The 17,836-nt window shown below is 47.5% G+C and overlaps 1 protein-coding gene across 1 annotated transcript in view; it reads left to right on the top strand.

Annotated features, from left to right (window-relative positions):
* WDR27 (WD repeat domain 27) overlaps positions 1-17,836 on the top strand; it is a 218,575-nt gene that overhangs the window by 94,895 nt on the left and 105,844 nt on the right. The window contains 7 exon segments of the mRNA XM_055310420.1: positions 2,334-2,412; positions 4,760-4,837; positions 6,703-6,800; positions 8,030-8,119; positions 11,461-11,582; positions 12,497-12,630; positions 15,989-16,086. Coding sequence (XP_055166395.1) covers positions 2,334-2,412; positions 4,760-4,837; positions 6,703-6,800; positions 8,030-8,119; positions 11,461-11,582; positions 12,497-12,630; positions 15,989-16,086 — 699 coding nt within the window.

Genomic DNA, 17,836 nt, shown 5'->3' with positions numbered 1-17,836 from the left:
CTCTGTGAGATCTTCTGAAATTCATGACTCTTCTCTCCCCATGCCACTGAGCCCTTCAGGAAAAGATAGTGTAGAGCCCCCCCACTGGCTGACTTTTTAATAATTCTCTTAATACCAAAAATAATTTTATGTTAAGTATATGTTTCTATTAAAATTATTTGGAAAACTTGTGAGTAAGAAATATTAAATGGCTAACAGTTGGAATAAAAAACTAGGTTGTTTAGATAATATTCTGAAATTCTAAATATAATTTTTAACTTAAAATTTCTTATGGGATGAAATCTCTGTTATGTGACTAATGATGCATTAGGTTTCTTCCCTGTAAGCGTGGCAGCTGTTTTCACATGTTGGCAACCTTACATTTCAGGAATATAATCTTACAGCGCACCTCCATGTGGAAATCCGTTGTGAAATGAGACACATGATTCTCTCTCCTGCTTTTCTTTTTTACTTTACTCATTTATTTATTTAGCTTTTGTTCTTGCGTATGTTTTATTTAGATTTACCCTTAAAAATGGATTTTATTTCCAATTTTTGCTAGTATGGGTCATCTTACTTAGATGGGGGTATATGATACACCACGCTTCATGGCTAAATGTTGCGTAGAGCAAAACTTTTGATAAGAACAGTTGTATAGATAATAAGGTTTATTATGGAGATTATAATTTCTCTGTATCGAGAGAGAGGTAAAACCTCAACATGTTGATCTTTATGCCAGTTTTTATATCTTGTTTAAAAAATATTCGTATGGAAAATTAATGAAAATGACTGATTTATAGCTATCCTATAATCTAAAAAAATACATCTCAGTGTAATAGAAATAAGAAATACTTGTGATAAAGAACTGTTTTATTTTAATGCTTAGGGCATTTATTAAAATAATATGCATTTACATATTTATGACATTTATTCTAGTAATCCAAGACTCTCTTATAATGAAGTACACTAATGGATCTGTAACTTAATAATTCTCTTAATACCAAAAATAATTTTATGTGATCCTGAAAGTATTTTCCCGTTGGTTTTATTTTTCTTGGAGGAGATTTTTTTTTTCTCCTTCACTTGACACTGAGGTGGAGAGAGGTTTTCTGGGTCCCCTCTGGGTACAGTTTTATTTCCAGGTCTCCCCTGAGGTGCTTGCCATCCCCTGGGTGGGACTCTTGCTTTGTAAGCCCGGAAGGGAAACCTCCCCCCTGTTCCTCGGTCACATAGATGCCATTTTAATGATTTGCTCATTAGCTTCACTTGGTTTTTGGAGGGAATATGGTCCCGGTTATCAGGTATGAAATAGTGCCAGAAACAGAACTGAATTTCTTTGTTTAAAAGAAAAAAGGAGAGCAGTTTTTAAAATAATTGAATATTGTGCAATTATCCGTTTTTCTGAGGTTATTTTATACCTTGGTATAGAATATTCACACTGGATACCAAGTATTAAACATATATAAAAATAAATGATTCTAGCAGAATTTTATTTTGTTTGAAATAATTTTTGAGATTTATAAATATTTGTGGTGTTCACCCAATGTCAGAGTTTTTACCAATTGGCGGTGTTGTGGAAGACTGGTTAAAAATAGGGTAAGTTTCATTGCCATTAAAAGACCCTGGCGTAATTATGTTTTAGTGGCTTATCTTTCTTGTTACTCTATCTTATGATAAATAAGAGTATACAAGAGAAATTTGAGTGATTTAAGATAATGGCTATTCTTATTTGTAGAAAAGATGTATTTGTCACAGGTTTGTAGAGTGAATTCCTCCCGGATGGCTGATTTTTAGCATCTGATGGACACAATTTCCCATAGACCAGGTTTTGTGTGTGGCCTGTTTTATGACAACAGGAGCTGACGTGCTAGAGTCCATAGTATTATTGAAATATGAGGTCTTGAACATACTGTGATTCAGTATCATTTGAGGAATGAGAAAAACATTATTTTGCTGTTTTCTTCTGCTTTTGATGCCATTGATATAACCTTCTTTGCTGGTGGTGGTTGGTTTGGACTCAGGTTTGAAACCTAAGTTTATGGGGACTAACCTCATTCCATTTGCATGAACTTTCTTTCTTTTTTTTTTTAAAGATTTTTTTTATTCATGAGAGACACAGAGAGGGGGGCGGGGAGAGAGAGAGAGAGGCAGAGACACACACAGGCAGAGGGAGAAGCAGGCTCCATGCAGGGAGCCCGACGTGAGACTCGATCCCGGGTCTCCAGGATCATGCCCTGGGCTGAAGGCAGGCACCAAACCGCTGAGCCACCTGGGCTGCCCAACTTTTCTGTTTTTAAGGGACTTTGTTCTTGTCATGTTAAATGTTTGCTACTTCTTATACTCCTTTTACGCAGCCGGGAGGAGCACCGTGAAGGACCAGCCCCTGGTTTTCCACACCAAAGTGAGGTCGTCTGGGTACGCGTCCGCACCGCAGTGAGTAAACGGACTCCTAGGCTGCTCGTGTCGGGGCGGAGAGGCAGGGTTCAGTACATACACATGAAAATGTGTCTGGGAGGGCCACCCCCTGGAGCAGGGGACAGGCACGTTGGCTACAGGAGTGGCCGCAGCAGCATTTCCTCAGTGCTTGCTGAGTACTGGCCTCACAGAAGCCCTTTGGTCCTGACCTCATAACTGCCGTGATGCTGGCTAATCTGGACAGTGCCAGGACAGGGGTGGGCCCCACCCAGGAGAGAGGGACTGTCCTCCTCACAGCTCAGCGTGGCTACAACAGCGGAGCATGAAGTTCAGTACATTCGGAATGGGGGAGGTTGGTTGGGGATGGGGTGAAAGATGAGGAAATAGTAAATTCTCAAATATGAGAAGTTTCCAGTACAGCAGAGCCTTGAAATCTCCTCATCCTTCAGGAACACCACATTTCTGGGAAGTAGACTTCACTTTTCTGTGTAAAATCCTATCACCCCCAGTCTTGACCTATTATGTGTTCTTAACACATTGAGCAAAACAGCTGTGCAACCGGCAGCCTGTGGGGCCCCCAGTCAGAACACAAGTCAGGGCTTTGGTAGGTTCTCTGGGGTCACCCATCCTGTCGACCTCCCCTTCACCTTGTTCCCTTTCATGGGTCTCCTGTAGCCACACCTGGCCTCCCCCGTGCATTCCTCCTGCCTCAGGGCTCTGCACTGGCCCTTTCTTCCCCAGGTGCCTACCTGAGGCTCATGCAGGTGGGGCTGACAGGGTGGCCTAGTATCTGGGCTGCCATCCCTGGTTGCTCTGTATAAAATGGCAGCCCCTACCATGATTCCCTCTCAGCCCTTGCTTGCTTTACTCTCCCTGGCCCGACTGGCTACCATGACTATGTTTTATTTATTATTTACTCCATAAACCCCTGGGCCTGAGACAATACCTGGTAACTCAGACCCTCTCACAAATATGGATGGATGTTTGTTTTGGATGGATGGATGTTTGGATGGATGGATCAGTGGGTGGATGGGATGGGTGGTTGAATGGATGAATGGATGATTGGATGGGTCAGTGGGTACATGGATGCATAGATGGATGGATGGATAGATCAGTAGGTAGATGGATGCATGCATGCATGCATGAATGGATGGGTCAGTGGGTGGGTGGGTAGCTGGATGGATAGGTGGATGGATGGATGAGTAGATGAATGGATGGAAGGAAAGATCAGTGGATGGGTGGATGCATGGATGGATAGATGGATCGATCAGTGGGTGAGTGGAAGCAGGGATAGACGGGTGGATTCTGGATTCATGCTCAGCAAAATTGCATACTCCTTCATGCATCATGCCTGTGAGCACCAGCTGTAGTGTGATGTGCTGTGTTCTGTGTGAGCCCCCAGGGTCCCCTGTGTTCAGAGTGGACCCCCAGGGTGCCCTGTGTTCAGTGTAGACCCCCAGGGTGCACTGTGTTCCGTGTAGACCCCCGGGGTCCCCTGTGTTCCATGTGGGCCCCCAGGGTGCCCTGTGTTCTGTGTGGACCCTCAAGGACCTGCCCTGATCATGTCTGCCCCCCCCCCCCCCGACATGCTTCCTGCACTCCAGCAGCATTCTTGCTCCTTCTTGGATGCTTCCCGCCAGTCTCTGCTCAGTGGCCCTCTACCCTTTGTTCCCTCTGTGGAGTTCTCTTCTTCCATCCTCATGGGACTAGTGTCCTCCCTCATCTGGGCCCCAGCCCCTCCTAGGCATCCAGGGGACTTGCAGATATTGTGGCAAATGCAGAGTCCCAGCAGTGGCCTAGGGCCAGGCCATCCTCTCCTGCCCCTTGTCTTGATGGCTCTGGGCACGGCCTGATGCAGAATGTGCTGCTTGCTCTGTGAGGCTGGATGCAGGTGCAGGTGGGGGTTTGGCTGTCCCTTGTGCATCCCCGGGGCTTAGCACCCTGTCCCAGCATCTCTGGCATCTTGTACTTTCTCCATCTGAAAGACCAGGCAACTGTTCAGCCACTACCTGTATTTGATAATTACATTTTTTTAAAGGGAGAATCCAGCATGGTTTCCCAGAGATTTCACTTATGTTCTGAGTAGGTCCACAAATAACACCTATAAGGGTGGTTCAGTTTCTGTTATGATTCTATACATCCATTCTCCAAAAAGGGACAATGTCACAAGAATGCCACTGCAGATACATAAGTGGATGAACAGCTGTTACAATTGAAGTAACCGAATGTTTGGTGTATTACTAGTGTGGGCCACTGAAAGTGCTTATGAATGTTTATGTGTGTGTATATTTTGCTGCAAAATACCAGTCTCTTAAGAAGCTTGGAACTATAATCTTCGAGATTGACATAAATTTTCTTTCCACAGCGTAACTATGTTTTCACCAAAGGCCAACACCAGGAAGCGTGGTGACCACTCTTCACGACGTAGGGATGGTCCCAGGTGGTACGTAACTAGCTTGTCGGTTCAAAGTAGATGTAGCATAATTTGGAGAGAGCCTTTAAATACTTTAAATGATTTTGTTTCAAACAGGTGTACAACTTAGTGAGTATGTGTGTACACATGAGCACGTATATACATAGCATGTATACGTATGTTCCTTTTGGTCAAACTCAGTTCTTGTTAATCCTCTTTTCAGATGGGCTGCTAGGTTTACCACCTTCACAACTTAGGGATATTAATTTTTGTTAAAATTCTTGTTTAGGAAGTGTTATAGCTGTGATGGATCATTCTTGATAAGTTTCTTAGGTAATAACTGTACAGAAAAATCTGAGCAGTTACAGGGCTCCAGGTGACTTTGAATGGCTGGAGATGAGCTCGTGGACTTGGAGGTGCATCTTGGGCAGTGGCCATGCTGTACGGCACATGTGGGGCCATAGCCAGTCCTGCCAACCCCCGGGGCCCATGTACCTGGATGGGAAGGTGATTGGGGGGACCTCCAAGACCCTCCCAGTCCCACACGTGGAGGTAACCTCATCTGGACAGAGATTCCAGGCTGTGCTGTTGAAGTGTCCCTAGCTCTCGTCCACAAGACATCTGCGTGAGCAGTTTTTCCCAGTTTTGTGATGTTTCTCTTAAGCCCTGATGCTCTTCCTGCCCTCCACTGCTGCTTCTGTATCAGCGGGTCATCAATGGCAAGGATGTGACCCCAGCAGGTGCCCTCAGACCCTGTGACATTCAGACCAGTGGTTGGAGATAGAAAGCAGCACCAGAGAGTTCTGCTCAACTCTGATCTTCCCACAAAAGCTCAGCTCTCCAGACCCAGCCAGTGGTCTTTGATGCATTTCTGGCCCAGGCAGCATTCTGTTGAGGGTAGGACTGATGGGAGGACCCCAAACGATGCCCTTCCTGAGCAAAAGGCTCCTCCAAACACCTACCAGATTTCACTTAGAAGGGATGGGACTGCGGGCTGAGGCCTTGCAAGGCCAGTCTTTCCACCTTGTATGGCCTATAAAGCTGTGAATAAATGTATTTAGCTTGTCACCAATAACTTCCAGCCTTTACAACAACCCGTCTTCACAGCTACTTCCTTCTTCTGTCCTCTGCTGTGTGCCACCAGGCACACAGGCCTTTCCACATTCCCCTAAGCGTGTAGCAGCACTGTGTGTCAGGTGGTTTGTGTTCAGTTTACTCTGCATTCTGCGGCTGAGGTGGGAAGATTGGGGGCCACATGCATGCCAGTGAGGAGCCTTGACGCCCGTGCCCTGGCTGGCCCCCATGCCCGTGGCCTTGCTGCTGTGCAGAGGCTGCCAAACCTTTAGTTGCTGAAAATGAACACTGGGGAGATTTTGCCTGAAGATCTGGATGCCTTCAGTGGGCCATGCTGCCTGCCCCCAGGGCCTGTGGGACCCACTCCACCCAGCCTGCCCCTGCGAGGGGTCCCGGCCACCGATCCTTTCCCCTAAGCCTCCCTGGGCTCTTTCACAGACTGGGAATGTGGTTATTCTCATGGCAGATATCAGCCATTTGTAGTTTATTTGAGTGATTGGTAGGATGGTCACCAACAAAGAGTGTGAAACTGCAAAGTGCAGCAAGAGGCTCTCCCCAAGTCGTCACAGATTCACTTGAGTTTATATTAAACATGAGAAATCCTTGACATCTTGTACTTAAAATGCATGCATTTTGGCCCCATGGAATGCAAGTGCATTTTAGAGTTATTTCATGGCTTTGAATATGTTTATATATATTCAGGTTGGGTAGAATGAAATTGCACATGTAAATAGGGGACAACCCACTATTCTAGTCTGTTGTCTTGTTTCTAATCTCTCTTTGAACTCTCTTGATGTTCATTTTCCTGATGTCCCTTCAAGTAAGGAATATCCTTCGGAGAGTTCTCCACCAACCAAACTCTACAAGCAGCGTGTCCTCGCCCACGGGCCTGCCGCGGCACACTGCGTCCAGTACTCAGGTAGGCTGTGTCTGGGGCCGCGCATCACTGCATTGCCAAGCATCCCTTACCTGCCACTGTTCCATCATAAACAGAGCTTTAAACTTGCTTGCTTGAAGTTATCTGGCATTGTTTGAGTCTGGATTAAAGTCAAAGCTCACATTGCCCCTGAGCATAGCCGGCATCAGGGCATTTGTGCTTGCGTCGGCCGCCGCTGCAGCTCGGGGAGCTCCTTGACTTGGACTTAGAGGCTCACCCAGGTCTGGGCTCTGCATGTGTGACCATCTCCTCCGTAGCGTTGGAGGGGGTCGGGGTGGGGGCGGCTGCTTCGAGGAGTGTGGAGGAGGCCGCCCGGGGCAGATGACCATCCCTCCTTGGGAGGAGCCTCTCCTGCAGGCCCAGTGGGTCTTGGGCTTGTAGTGGCCATTTCACTCTCAAGTATGTGGAAATGCCTCTACCAGACTCTTCTGGGTCTTCAGCATTTTTCCCAGGAGAGTTTGGAGGAAGCTGGGAGCAGCTCCCATGCAAGTGGCTCTGTGATTTGAGCTCTTTCTTCAGAAGCACACGTTGTTTCTGGGTTCTCGAGTGACTTGGAGGTGAGAAGCTGTGCTTGCCCTCAGTCCGGGCTAGAAGGCCACCCCTCAGCATCTTGAGCGCATTCCTGCAGTTTTCACTGTTTACAACTGTTCTAGGTTCTCTTCATTTTTCATGTAAGTTTAGTCAAAGCATGTCTGAGTGATTTTGGGAAATTAGATTCATACCATCATCAGTAAAGTACCTTTGTGGTGTGAGAGAGGCTTGCTTATTTATGATCGTGTGATTGTATGATGTGATTAGAAATAAAGTAGGCGTCTCGATTTGGAAAATTGTGGGAGGTCTTTAATTTAGTTCTGCCCTGTTTTAGGGGTATGTTTAAATAGAACTGCCTACCTGAATAATATGTGTCTTATAATTCTGTTGATGGAAGGCGGGGTGCCACAGGGTGCAGAGCGGGTGCCCCTACTCCGCACTCCCGGGTCCTCTCTAAAGCATGTCCTGGGGGATGTCACGCGAGGGTGACACAGGGCCTGCCACCTGGTGGACTCTCAACGTGTGGTGGCTAGCCCTCGAGCAAGTGCTGTTTGTTTGGATTCCCTCGCTAACTGACAAAACGAACGTCAAGTTAACTACAAATTCTGTATTTACCTGTTGCAAGTGTGACTCCTGTGAGCTGTGATTTTTAAGGGATGTCCTTTGCTGTTTTGAAGCAGGAGATGGACAGTGGCTCGCCTGCGGTTTAGCCAACCACTTGTTGCTGGTCTTCCGTGCTGACCTTAGTGGGACACCTACTGTCTTTTCAGGTATGATGTGTTAGTTTGAGTTAATATGTATTCATGGGGGGCTCTCCTTTTGGTCCTGGGTATCAGTTGCTATGTGCCCTTCTATGCCCTTCAGGTTCAGAATGAGACAGAAGTAAGGCTTGCGCATGGAGGTAAATTAGTGAACTAGATTGGCCCTGCTAAACCAGGCGGTGGGGGTATAACCTGGGAGGCTGGGGCTGCAGGCACATCTGCCACAGGTGCCCCAAGGTCAGGGAAGAAAGCTTTTGCAGAGTTCCAGGGGAGGGGTAAAGTGAGAACTTAGCCACGACGAAAGCACACTTGGAAAATTAGGGGGGTTTGTTCACAGACATTTTCATAAACGTAACAAGGTAAGATTTCTTTCTTTTTTTTTTTTTTTTTTGTGGGGGGTGAGTAGATCTGAGATGAGGGCAGTGGTATTGGAAGTCTCACTGTTTTAGCTTCCTGACAGATCACTAGTCCTGAGCCCTGAGCTTCCCCCACTCTTGTTCAGGGTCCTGGAACTGCTTTCTGCAGACTCATACCCAGTGGATATTTTAGTAACAACAAAAATACAAAAAAACAAAACAAAACAAAACAGAAATGCTGCCAGTGAAAGTGTTTCTGTGAAGTAGAGGAGTGAGGTGCCTGGTGGAGGGAGTGGGGTGCAGGTGTGGTGGTTGACGGGGCAGGAGCACGCCCCCAGGGCTCCCCCAGACTCGGGCCCCCCAGAGTCCGCAGTGGCCTCTGGACAGCCTGGAGGAGGGGCCTCTGCAGGGGCTGGTGCCACCCTCTCGGGACGTGTGGGAGGACCTGCCGCCCCATCCACAGCCCACGTCGTCCCCCTACACTCTGTGGCTCCTCCTGGCTCCAAACCTTGGTTCTTAACGCTTTCCTTAAGGTGCCTTCCATGAGCCTGGGACTCTGCGTGCGAGTCTTTCTATCATTCAACAGTTGATAGAAATGGTGATTATGTTGCACGTAGATGTTTCTCTATTCTATTGCAGGAATGGGGCTCGTGGCTGAGTTAAGATAATTCAGTAGATGTTCAAACTCACCTTTTAAAAAAGTGCTGTGTTTGTGTTTTGGGGAACAGCATCATTCTTACCCACCCTACCTCATCATCATTCTGCCCTGATGGTTTACCTGTCATATGATTCAACTTTGAAAATATGATGGCTTTCTCAACACATATGCGAAAAGCAGGAAAATGGGTGCCTGTTTGATGGTCAAGGAAGGGAGCCACTGAGCTGGGAAGAGAGGTGTATTGGCAGGTCCCAAACAGGTGGAGCCGCCCACCTGTCGTGCCCTTGCCCAGGGCCTGCACACGGCCCACAGCAGCCAGGACGCTAGCGGGTGGCGGTGGGTCCTCAGACACATCATCTCCAGCATCGTATCCCCAGCCAGCAGCATTGTGCAGGCCTGCAGCCTGGTGTGAGGGGGCCTTCATCCTTATTAAAACTCCCAGAGACCTCCACGAGAGGGCAGTAGAGCTATGTCAGAAAGTTCTGGCTGGTTGTGTTGGGTCTCGGTACAGAACTGCAGCACGTACTCTTTTTTTTTTTAATAGTAAATTTATTGTTTATTGGTGTTCAATTTGCCAACATACAGAATAACACCCAGTGCTCATTCCATCAAGTGCCCCCCTCAGTGCCCGTCACCCATTCACCCCCACCTCCCCGCCCTCCTCCCCTTCCACCACCCCTAGTTCGTTTCCCAGAGTTAGGAGTCTTCATGTTCTGTCTCCCTTTCTGATATTTCCTACCCATTTCTTCTCCCTTCTCTTCTATTCCTTTCACTACTATTTATATCCTCCAAATGAATGAGACCATATCATGTTTGTCCTTCTCCGATTGACTTACTTCACTCAGCATAATACCCTCCAGTTCCATCCATGTTGAAGCAAATGGTGGGTATTTATCATTTCTAACGGCTGAGGAATATTCGTACTCTTGATGAATCTTTCCCACCTCTTCCATCTCTGCCGTGTGGGTTCTCTGGCCGGTGTGACATGTGATGCTGCGGTTCACTGCTCCTCTGTGATGCTCCAGCCGCAGCAAGAGGGTCCTCCCGGGTGGGTGGTAAGAGTGCTTGAGGCCGAGGCCAGTGCCCTGGCTCAGCAGGGGCAGAGGTGTGTGCTCTACAGTCCTGGCCAGACGCAGGGCCCACAGAGAAGGGTGGCTTTGCGGTGGTGCTAGGGTCACTGGGCCTGTCCTGTGTGCCCCATGAGTCATGGCGCCATCCAGACTCCTGTGCTGTGCTGTGGCCTGCGATGTTCGCACCCCGCCTGCCCTCTCCACTCCAAAAAGCCCATGGTTTTCATTTCTCAGCCTTTCCTTGGGTTCCTCTGTTTCTCGGAGCAACAGGTGGCAGCAGTGCCCGGTGAGAAGGAGTGGGGCTGGTGGGTGGACACACTCCCCTGTGCCCTGGGCCACCGCACTCCCTGCCACTGCGTCAGGATGGGGTGGACTGCTGGGCAGCTTGGAGCTAAGGCCGACGGGGTGCGGGGAACCCACTCACAAGGATGGACTATCCCATTGGCCACGTGTATGGTTGGGGGGAGTGCATGTACGGCCTGGGTGCCCAGCCCAGCCCCTGGCGGATGGGGCCCCAGCCCGCAGCAGCGTTGGCACTTTCCTCCTCACACATCCGTGTGCCCTGAGAAGGAGAGTGTGTGGTACCTGGTACCTGGGCCCCTTTCCCTGTAGACTTAGGTATCTGGCATTCTGATTGCTGCACCTGAGGAGGGGGTCACAGCGGAGGAGGGCACGTTTTAGCTGTCTGCCACGCCAGGGCTAGTGGTGGCAGTGACGGAGGTTAAGGGGTCCCATGGCCCAAAGGACAGATTGCAGTTGGTTAGACTTCTCTTCGGTGTTCGATTAAGAGGGAGAAGCAAGCAACCACATTGTTCTTGACTCAGTGATGGGGGTTGAGTCTTCCTTCCTTTTCTTTCTTCTCATTGCATCCCTGTCGCAGGGGCTCTGGGGCACTGGGTGCTGACAGCCCAACAAGGGGTCAGATGACACGTGCCTGCATTCGGGAAATCCTTATGACCTCTCGCTTCAGTGTTAAAACAATAACAGTTCTTGAAGACGTGTTATCATGAAGTCACAGATTTCTGTACATTTTATAATACTACGTTTTAGGAGTTTCTTCTTTTAAAACACAAATGCATATGTAATTTTGAGCTTTATGTTTTAAACATAAAGTTTTGAAATGCCTCCTTCACAAACCATGTTAAGCCTTTAAATGAAGTATAATTCCCCGACCCCCCCCCCCAGCGATTTATTCCGGGAGGGCTGCATTCTGCTGTGTCGGAGGGAGGTCCTTGATGCCCCCCTCTGCTTCTGTCCTTCCCTTAGGTCACGACGGGGCAGTGAGCACTGTGTGCTGGAGCCATGACAGCAGGTGGCTGCTGTCTGCTTCCCACGACGGGACGCTGCGGCTGTGGTCACTTCGCAGGGCGGAACTCGCGTTGTGTGTGGTAACGGGTTACTGCTGTCGATCATGGGCAGGGTTTCACAGTGACCAGCCCTGTGACCCCCAGACCATCAGAATCACAGAGACACGGGGGTTTAGGGAATGGGGTGAACCAGAGTTGCTCTAGTGCACCAACAGCAGTTGATGATTGGATATTTTCTTACATGCATGTCCTGTGCAAACATGTGTGACAGCCAGGCACATGCACAAAGAGGGGTGCACTTGTGCACACAGTGACACGTGAGCCTTCTTATGCGCTAAGAGGACACCATTTGGAGACAACGGGAGAGGCAAGAAGGGAAGAAGGTGATGATGTCACAGCCAAGACAGGAAAGGGAGGGCCATTCCCCTGTGAGTCAGATTAGGAGCTGGCCAACTGCAAATTCTAAAAGATGTGTTTAGCACTTTTTTTCCCCTGTGGGTCTTGTTGTAAATGGGGGATGGAATCCGAAGTAGGCTAGCCAGGAAGGGACGTGCATCAGACCTGGGACTTCTGGACCAGGTGTTTGGGAGTGGCTTCAAGGGGACGGGCTTGATTTAGGGTCGTTGACACTGTCGTCTTCCATGCATGATGCTGTGGGTTCTGAAATACGATCTGAGAGCAGACCTCTCAGAACCCTACTCCACGGTTACAATTTTGTCTTTAACAAAATCCTTGCTACTTAATATGCTCGCTGCCAGGTATCGATTTTCTTTTATTTTAAGGTTTTTAAGTGGCTAGAATTCGAAATACTCATTACAGCGAAGCTTTAATCATGTAACATCTTTCGGAAATAGGAAGAAGAAACAAAATCATGAAGTGTATATCTACGTTTAGAGCAGACGTGTGGGTTGATAAGAAGGAACCTCCCTCGTGGAGCTGTGGTGTTTCTTGTTTGCCTCTGTTATGTTGGCAGTAATTATTGATTTGTGTTACAGGGCAAAGACGTGTTTTCCAAGCCTGTCCGATCTGCACAGTTTTATTATGTAGACACTTTTGTGTTGTTGTCTTCTGGTCCTGAACTTCAGCTCCTGAAGTATCACATTGACACTTACAAGGATGAGATCCAACGGTGCGTAGCCTCTGTTTCTTTTCTCTTCCTGGTCGGGGGAACTGTGTTTCAATACTGGGTCATATGCAAATAGAATGTTTACCTTTAAAAACGTGCAACATCAAATCACCTCATCACAGGCTGCTGACAAGAGCTGAGTGACGGGGTGATGGCCTCCCCCTGTTCAGAGCTTGTCCACAGTGCCGCACGTGGGGGCCGTGAACTGTCGCCTTGGTTGACCACGTATTAGATTGATGTCAAGTGGGACTATGTGCCATATTTGTAATGAAGTAAAACATGAACTGTTTCATACACACACACGTGCACTAGATACATGTTCTAAATACCTGTTCACACCTCCTTTTGCAAGTATTAATGCTGGTTTTGTTCCCAATTTTTTTTGACTTGCATCTTTTTAAATTTAAATTCAATTTGCCAACATATAGAATAATATCCAGTGTTCATCCCATCAAATGCCCTCCTCAGTGCCCGTCACCCAGTCACCCCATCCCTCCGCCTACCTCCCCTTCCACTATCCTTGTTCGTTTCCCAGAGTTAGGGGACTCTTATAGTTTGTCTCCTTCTCTAATTTTTCCCACTCAATTTTTTAAAGAAATGAAAGATTATGGGGTAGTTAGTGTCCTGCTGTCCTGTTCCCATCCTCTCTTTTCCCTGCCTGCTCTTTCTCCATACCGGGTGAGCATTTCTCTCACCACCATCCGTGAGCATGCTGGGCAGCCAGTCCCCTGCACCATCTTCCCTGCGCTGCAGTTCCATTTATTCCACATCCCTGTCCCCTATTGCACTTTCCACCTGCCAGCCTCAAGTTCATTTTATTTATTTATTTTTCAGAGTAGATTTTTTTTTAATTTTTAATTTTTATTTTTTTGTATTTTTTTTATTGGAGTTCAATTTGTCAACACATAGCATAACACCCAGTGCTCATCCCGAGTTCACTTTCTATATGAACGATTCACTTTCTGTTCTGTTGTTGTTCTTCTGTTGTTTAGGTTCCACATGTGAATGAGGTCAGAGGCTGTGTGTCTTTCTCTGACACACGTCGCTCAGCAGAATGCCCTCTAGGTCCGTCCTTGTTGCACGTGGCAGGTGTTATCCTTTTTGATGGTTCCATTGCGCACGCACCACCTCTTTGTCCGTCTGTCCACCGACACATGGGCTGCTTCCAGTCGTGGCTGTTGTAACCTTCCTCAGTTTGAAATTGGAGTGTTTGCTTCCTGTCCGTGGCTTTATATCTGTTAATGCTACACACACCTTCCATAATCATCCAAATATGTTTCTGAGACTGAGCCATGCTTGCAAATGTGACTTCAGTCTGTTCCCGGTGGCTGTTACATGGTTTTACAGGAGGAACGTGCCATGGCTGCTTCACCCATCCTCTTGTTGCCGGAGCTCTGGGTTTTCCTGACTCATCCTGTTCCCTAACCAGTGGCATGCTGGATTTCCTTGTGTGCATCTGGAAGTGGGTGTTTGGGGGTGAGTGCACACCCACCTTCTCTGTGCCTGCAGCGAGCTGTGTGCAGTACACACAGCGAGGGCAGAGTCTTGACTTTCTCTGAGGCTGTCTGTCCTGCCTCTTCTTGCAGGGGATGCTGTCCTTCCTTCCTGTAACTCAGTACCTGATTGTGGCAAGTACTTTCCCTGGAAAGAAATACTGCGCCTGCCGACTCTTTGCTTCTGGTGTAGCAGCCAAAGCTGGGGTGTGGAGCGGCCTTCATGCCTCATTCCTTTCGTGCTGGCTTATGTGGCCCTTTGCAAACTGTCCGGCCCTCTGGTGGGTGGTCGTGTGCGACCTGGGCAGCCACACTTCTCTGTTTGGGGGATGCCCCGTGGAAGCTGCTTGAGAAAGGCCCTTCCCCAGGCCTGCTGCTTGCTTGGGCTGCAGCTGCTTCTCCCATTGGTACCAGTGTCAGCTGGGGGTGGTGACTCTCAGAAACTGGCAAGGCTTCAAATGATGGGACACCGAATGTCACACGGGCCACAGGCACGCACGCCCCTCAGCAAAGCTGTCTGTCTCTCTGGCAGGGCTCTTGGCCCTTCATGTGGAGCAGAGTCAGAGAGGGTATACACTCAGCAGCACACCGCGCAGCCTCCCCTGCCCTTCTTCTCCTTCTGAGCCAAAACTGGCTCGTGGCTGGTGTGCCATGTGAATACCTGTGCCTTCCCTGGTCAACCTCACCCCCACTCCCTGTGATTTCAGCTGTGTGTGGTCCCTTTGCTTACATGATCTGCTGTCTCTGACACACCCCTCCTGGTCTGTGCTGTTCATAGAGCTTTCACACGGCTGCCCCTGTGAAGCAATGGCTTTCTGCCCCATTAACCACCCTGCTGGATGATCTCACGCAGTTTATCAGCAGGAATGTGCGGCAATTTGTGGCATCTTTGTGTCGTCACTGAGCTTCACTTCAGACCTCTCCTGTGACTCAGCTCATTTTGTTCCTTGAGTCTTCCCATTCCCCCCAGGACCTGCTCTCTGAGTCATCCCTCTGGATGCCCATCTCTGTGCCTGCATATCATGCCCCAGGCCCCAGGTGAACGTGCGGCATTCACCTACCTTGGAAGGTCCAGGCTGATGGCCTGCTCATCCTCAGCCTCAGCCTCAGCCGCCCCGCAGGCTCAGACTCGGAGCCCTCCCCACAGCTTTGTCCATCACTGGCCTGTGCCTGCTCTGCTCAGCCACCCCGAGGTCTCCCCTGGCCCTGCTTGGGCCAGGATCACTCGTAAGATGGCTAGAAGGTTCTTTCCTTTACTAAAGTATTGTTAGGGATCTTTGAGGACGTGTGTTTATTAAACCAATACTAACTGCTTATGTTATCCTTTAGAAAATATTAAGGGGACACCTGGATGGCTCAGTGGTTGAGCATCTGCCTTCGGCCCAGGGCGTGATCCTAGAGACCCGGGATTGAGTCCCACATTGGGCTCCCTGAATGGAGCCTGCTTCTCCCTCTGCCTGAGTCTCTGCCTCTCTCTCTCTCTATCTCTCATGAATAGATAAATAAAACCTTTAAAAAAAAAGATAAAATATTAAGAACATATGTGTAAATGGAAATACAGATAATTTTTATCCAGTTGGATATCATTTAAGTATACGTAATTATTTTAGAATTAGGAGAAAAATTTGCTTTCTCATAGACAGGAATGAATTATTTTGGGCTTTATATGATATATCTTCATGAAGTTTTCCTAAAGGAAAAGTTGAGTTTCCTACAGGAAAATTAAGGTAGCAGACTGGTTCCTTTGATGTTATAAAGTATAATTATTAAGTGATATGAAAACTTTTTTCATATTCAACTTTTTCAAGGCAGAATGCTTTGTCATGGGAGGGAAACAGAAAGATGGGTTATCTTTATTTTTCTTTCAGATATAAGCAGAAGAGCAGGTGCAAACGTGTCTTCAGGCTTCCTACGACTGGTAGGACAGAGATTACCAGTTTATCAGCCGTCAACGACTTCTATTCCTGTATCCTTGCGCCTGCCATTGGTGTTTTCACATCCTGAGCACCCTCCTCCCACATGAGCATCTGCTGAAGGCCCCAGCCTCAGGCGACATGCTGAGCACTGGGACTTGGGGAGCTCACGTCTGCTGCAGTAATTGTAGGTGCAGCAATTTCATCTCAAAGGAAAATAGACATTGATGCCGCAGAGCATATGATATATAGCAGGGTGATCTAACTTGGTATCTCTGGTCTGTAGTTTATGCATAGTACTTTTTAGAAATTTAGTACTTTTTAGAGATCAACTGCTATACCTGCTATGGGCCTCCTTCCATTAACTGGAGTTTGCCTCATGTCTGTGGAGGCTGAGAAGTACCTGGGGGATGGGCCCTGGGGAGGGCACGTGTGGAATCAGCACTGGGTGTTATATAATTATGATGAATCCCTGACCCCTACCTCTGAAACGAATTAATACACTATGTGTTAATTAATTAAAATTAAATTAAAAAAATTAAAAAGAGAAGTAACTCTTGAATATGAAATTGAGCCCAAAAGTTTATTTATTTTTATTTACTTTCTTTGGTTAGCATCATTCTTTTTAATTAAAAAGCATTGATTTTTATTTATTTAGAAAAAAGCTCCAATCTTTAGGAATTCATCTTATAAAATTTTAATTGATTCAGAGGCCTAAGTGCTGTTCTTTTATTTTTTAACTTTTTAAAAAAATATTTATTTATTTATTCATGAGAGACACAGAGGCAGAGACACAGGCAGAGGGAGAAGCAGGCCCCATGCAGGGAGCCCGACGCGGGACTCGATCCCAGGTCTCCAGGATGGTGCCCCAGGCTAAAGGCAGCGCTAAACAGCTGAGCCACCCGGGCTGCCGGAGTGCTGTTCTTTTTTTTTTTTTTTTTTTTTTATAAATTAATTTTTATTGGTGTTCAATTTACCAACATACAGAATAACACCCAGTGCTCATCCCGTCAAGTGTCCCCCTCCGTGCCCGTCACCCATTCACCCCCACCCCCCACCCTCCTCCCCTTCCACCACCCCTAGTTCATTTCCCAGAGTTAGAAGTCTTTATGTTCTGTGTCCCTTTCTGATATCTCCCACACACTTCTTCTCCCTTCCCTTATATTCCCCTTCACTATTATTCATATTCCCCAAATGAGTGAGAACATACACTGTTTGTCCTTCTCCGATTGACTTACTTCACTCAGCATAATACCCTCCAGTTCCATCCACGTTGAAGCAAATGGTGGGTATTTGTCGTTTCTAATGGCCGAGTGCTGTTCTTTTGATGAGTTTTATAGTTGAAATTTCAGAAGGACAGATATAAGGTGTTTGTTTTAATTAGAAATGTGGTATTTTTTTATGCTACGCAGCAAAAGACCTAACAGAAATGTGTCATTCTGAGTATTCTAGCCTTGAATGGCTATTTCTGCATATTTAGCATTGGGGTTTATTAGTGGATCAGGTAATCTTTCTACCATGGTTACTATTTATGACAGTGTTCTGGGCTGAACACTGGAGGTCAGGTAATTTTGGTGGTCACACGAGCTCTAAGCTCATACACTGCTGCTCTTGTACTGAATGTATGGAGTTAGTGATGCTCTGCTGACAGCAGACCATGCTGTGAGGTGCATGCTCTCTGAGGGCCGGCCCTGGGTGCCACTATCCACGTCAAGTTTGCACGGCCTAATTTTACCCTCAGACTTGTCTTCCGAGCTCAGTACCCATATATTCAGCTGCTGTTCCATCTCTTGATGTGTGTAT

The sequence above is a fragment of the Nyctereutes procyonoides genome, unplaced genomic scaffold (assembly GCF_905146905.1).
Source record: "Nyctereutes procyonoides isolate TBG_1078 unplaced genomic scaffold, NYPRO_anot_genome, whole genome shotgun sequence".
NCBI classification, from domain to species: domain Eukaryota; kingdom Metazoa; phylum Chordata; class Mammalia; order Carnivora; family Canidae; genus Nyctereutes; species Nyctereutes procyonoides.
Note: the sequence above shows the minus strand (reverse complement) of the source record. Positions and strands in the feature narration are given on the sequence as shown.